The 3,878-nt window shown below is 58.7% G+C and overlaps 1 protein-coding gene across 1 annotated transcript; it reads left to right on the top strand.

The window, feature by feature from the left end:
* The first annotated feature begins 50 nt into the window (after window positions 1–50).
* LOC113202986 (uncharacterized) lies at window positions 51–2,424 on the top strand. Its single transcript, XM_026417455.2, has 2 exons — window positions 51–386; window positions 681–2,424. Exon 2 carries the CDS (start codon window positions 684–686, stop codon window positions 2,187–2,189), a length of 1,506 nt encoding a protein of 501 aa, XP_026273240.1. The 5' UTR covers window positions 51–386; window positions 681–683; the 3' UTR covers window positions 2,190–2,424.
* Window positions 2,425–3,878: the final 1,454 nt, after the last annotated feature.

The following is a 3,878-nucleotide window of genomic DNA, read 5'->3' as shown; positions in this document are numbered from 1 at the left end:
CTCCCTCCCTCCCTCTCTCTGCTCGTTAATCTCTACCGTGAGGCAACTCATCGTTTCTCGGTTTTCCCGCACGCGCCCCGCGTCGGCTGGCGACCCTCTCGCTGCCACTGCTGCCACGCTATACCAAGCCATACTGGGACTGGGAGACCCCGGACTCCGGAATGTGGGGCCGTGGGGCCCATGATCCTGATCCTCACCAATCCCCGGCTACGCACGCCGGGCTCAGCTCAGGGCTCTGGGGTTTGGGGTTGGGCCCGGCCCGGCCCGGCCCCCGGCACCGGCAGTCAGTCCAGTCGTAGTGCGGCACTCGAAGTGGAAAGATACCCAGCTGCTCTGAGGACGAAGCCTCTCCTGTTTGTCAGAGCAACCGGACCCAGCCACCTAAGGTAGTTAAAACATCTCGGGCAAAATCGTCAGTGTTTGTACTAGGTTGCCGATTTTCGCTACACACCTTCCTAGTTAGACTGTATCGCGTTTACGCGTGCGGGCGGGAGGGTTGCCTAATCGCACGGGGTCGTAAGGAGCCGTGGAAAGCGAGGATAGGGAAACCCGCTCGCGTTCGTGTGTGCGGTACAGTACAACTACGAAAGTGCGCGGCGCGAATCAGCCACCTCGCGTACAAGCCCGTTACAGTGCTGTTTATTAACTTGTCCCTTTGTCTGTGTGTGTGCGTCCCACAGATCATGGAGCAACTGCCGGACGACGTGCTGGCCATGGCCATGTCGCACCTGTCCGTGAAGGACCTCTTGGCGTGCCGCCTCGTGTGCAAGCGGCTGGCGGGCCTGGCCCAGCACCCCGACGTGTGGCGGCATCGATCCATCACCGTCCACGTCGACGCCGGTCCCATGTCGTGCCAGGAGCTGCGCCTGGCGCCGTGCGCGCGCGAGATCTGGACCTCTGTCCCGGAGGCACCGGCGGCGTGTCGCCACGGCGACCTGCGGACGACGTCTTGCGCCGCCAGTGAGTTGGCGATCGTCGTGCTGGACGTCGGGCTCGAGCACGTCGCGAAAGCCGTCCGGATCGTCAAACAGCAGGTGGCGCTCGGGCGGCTGCGGGGCGTGAGCCTACGCCTGAGCGACAGCAGCGTGGTGCTACATTCCTTCATACTGCCTGAAGACGCCATCGACTTGCTGTTTTGGACGCTGGCCTCAACCCCCGGCCTGGAGATGGCCAGTCTCGGCGGGGACCTGGGCAAAAGGACGCGGGTCCCGCCCGGGACCGGTCAGCGCGGCACCATCACGCCGTCCTTGAAGACTTTCAGCTGCGACGTGGTCCCCCGGCCGGAGCACTTCTGCGACTACATGCTGGCCGGGCACGCCGCGACCTTGGAGGTGGTCCACTTCATCCGTTCCGTGGTGTTCTCCGGGGCCCAAATCGCCGCGCCCCTGACCTCGCCGTCGACGGCGCGCCTGCTCGCCGGCATGCCCAAGCTCCGCGTGCTGAGCTGCCCGCTGATGCCGGGTCTGGGCGAGCTGGCGGCGTGCGCGTCGCTCAGGGAGCTGGACCTCACCGCGCGGCGCAGCACACAGGCCGACGGCCAGGGTGCCTTGGAGCTCCTCCGTCACGCTCTCCAGATCCGCTCCCTTCGCCTCCACTTCCCTTTACCACATGACGACGACGATGGGGTTGACGGCAGTGAATTCGGCGCAGAGCTGATAAGTGAACTCACGTCGTCCGGACGCTCCCAAGTGGAGACGCTGTCCATCGACGTCATGGACTCTCAAACCCTCCTCGTGCCTCACCTGGCGGTCCGGCTGCCCTCGCTGCCCGCCCTGCGACACCTCGTGCTCAGAGTGGTGGACCCAGCCCCGCTGGTGGACGCCATCAGCCCCCTGACCGCCCCGGCCCTGCGGAGGGTCCAGATACTTGATGATTATTCTGCGTCTCGCATGTGCTCTCACGAGTTTCTACACAGTAGGGCGCTCGATGCGCTTCTGTCGAGGAACCCCTTGCTTCACGTCGAGGTAGAGTACACCTCCTTTGGCGAATACGAAAACACGGAACTGAATGAAGATTATGATGACCAGTGCAAAGCGTGTCAACTGAACTGCCACAAAGAACTTGAGGAAGATAATGGCGGATTCGTCGGCGTTTTCGCGCACCCTACAGGCAAGTGTCCTTCCCCAGAAGACCACGCACGCTCTGATTGCCAATGGATTCAGATCAACGATGTTCAACCCAAGTATTGATTTATCATTTCTGTACAATGAAACATTTCGTGCAAATTTGACATAATTGATTTTGCTCAGCATATCAATCAATGAAGAAACGCATATTAAATTGCTGTGTAATTTTTGATGATTTTTTTTTCTTTGTTTGGCCGACCAACTCCTTTGGATTTGATCACGTTTCAACAGTATGCCGCCAGCCACTAGGCAGCAATAGCTTATGCTCAGCCGGTTCACTGGCGAGTATTATAGGGTATTTCCGTTCTCGAAACACATCGGCGGTAAATCCTTCGGCAATCGCACCTTGGGCCGTCTACATTGGGGGGGGGGGTATTCTTAAGGAGCCTGTTTCTAACTATATGGCACAACGTTGCCATCATCGACTTTGGTCAATAATTATCTCGAAGATAAATAAATCCACACATTGCACCGAACGATTTAACGCACACAGTGAGGGATAGGGGAGCAAACCGTTCATAACTGTACTCGGACCAAAGGACGACTTTTTTTTATTTTCGAAGTGTGCAATCTGCACAGCAGTGACAGGACAGCAGATACCCGGGGCTGCCGTCTGTCGCGGGCTGTCGGCCCGTTTCAAACAGTTTCAAAGCGAACCCTCTTTTATCCCCTTACTCTCTGACCCCCTCCTCTCACATGCACACACGCGCTGGTGCGCACACTCACATGGCCGTGCCTGCGTGCACACACAGACAGACAACATCCCCCTCACAGGGGACGGCGCAGACGAACTACTACTACGGGGCTCTCTTTGATACGATAAGTTTATTATGGGAACCTGCGTAAAGAGATTGCGGAACTGTCAGACGAGACGAAGACCCGGTAGCGGTGTGCTACCTGCCTGCATGCCGGCTCATGCGAGTTCTGAGCTACCCAACAAAATACAAGATTGAGTACGTCTCCCAAGCACAGTTTTGCACTCCTCGTTTCACCATGTTACACAGAACTTTCCACCTCTTTACAACGTCTCCGATACCATATCCTCTGTTGCACCATCCCGCGCAATGGTATTGAGCTCTTTCAAAGCGGTCTGTCCGCCAACGGCACCGGGAGATGGAAGAAGGGGGGGGGGGGGAATCGCGGAAGGAGGAAACCTCCACGGGACGTAGACGGATGGGGTTTGTTTGCACCTCGACGGGTTTTTCGCGCCTGATCACCCCCGCACGAGTTCCTCCGGTCGCACCGCCCCACCACGCCCCGGCGGCGGCCCCTTGCGACCCCACCCACACGCCCTTAGGCCCCGGGCCGCCCCCGCCGCCACCGCCGCCCCAGCGGATCCCGTCCCCGCGGCGGAGAGGCGTAATAGGCTAAACAGATGTTTCACGTGTTTCACTTTGCCCCCCCCCCCCAATAGCCGCTGGCGCCGGGCGTACGCGAGCCTCCGCCGCGAGTGCGCGAGCCGCAGACAGAGAGAGCGAGACTGATTTGCAAGAGCAAACACCTCGGCTGGTCTAAACTTTGCGCAAACAGTAACGTTGCATATTATGCCGCTGTGGGGCAAGGTGGTCGGTGTGTGACGTATGCTGGGTGAGGAGTGCCCCGTGCCGTGCCCCGTGTACCCGCGAGGACCCCGCAGCTTATCACTTTCAACCGTAATGTCATGGACAACACAACAAACTGTGTTCTTAACTCGTCCATTTCCCTTCATTTTTTTAAAACAAGAAAACTGTTCTTACCCTAAGGATATACTTT

This window comes from Frankliniella occidentalis, unplaced genomic scaffold (genome assembly GCF_000697945.3).
Source record: "Frankliniella occidentalis isolate FOCC.00 unplaced genomic scaffold, Focc_3.1 Scaffold5397, whole genome shotgun sequence".
NCBI classification, from domain to species: Eukaryota; Metazoa; Arthropoda; class Insecta; order Thysanoptera; family Thripidae; genus Frankliniella; species Frankliniella occidentalis.
This window is presented reverse-complemented; position numbering and strand designations above follow the sequence as displayed.

Bases quoted from the DNA above. Each gene is read 5' to 3' on its own strand.
- LOC113202986 (XM_026417455.2), top strand. From the start codon at position 684: ATGGAGCAACTGCCGGACGACGTGCTGGCCATGGCCATGTCGCACCTG.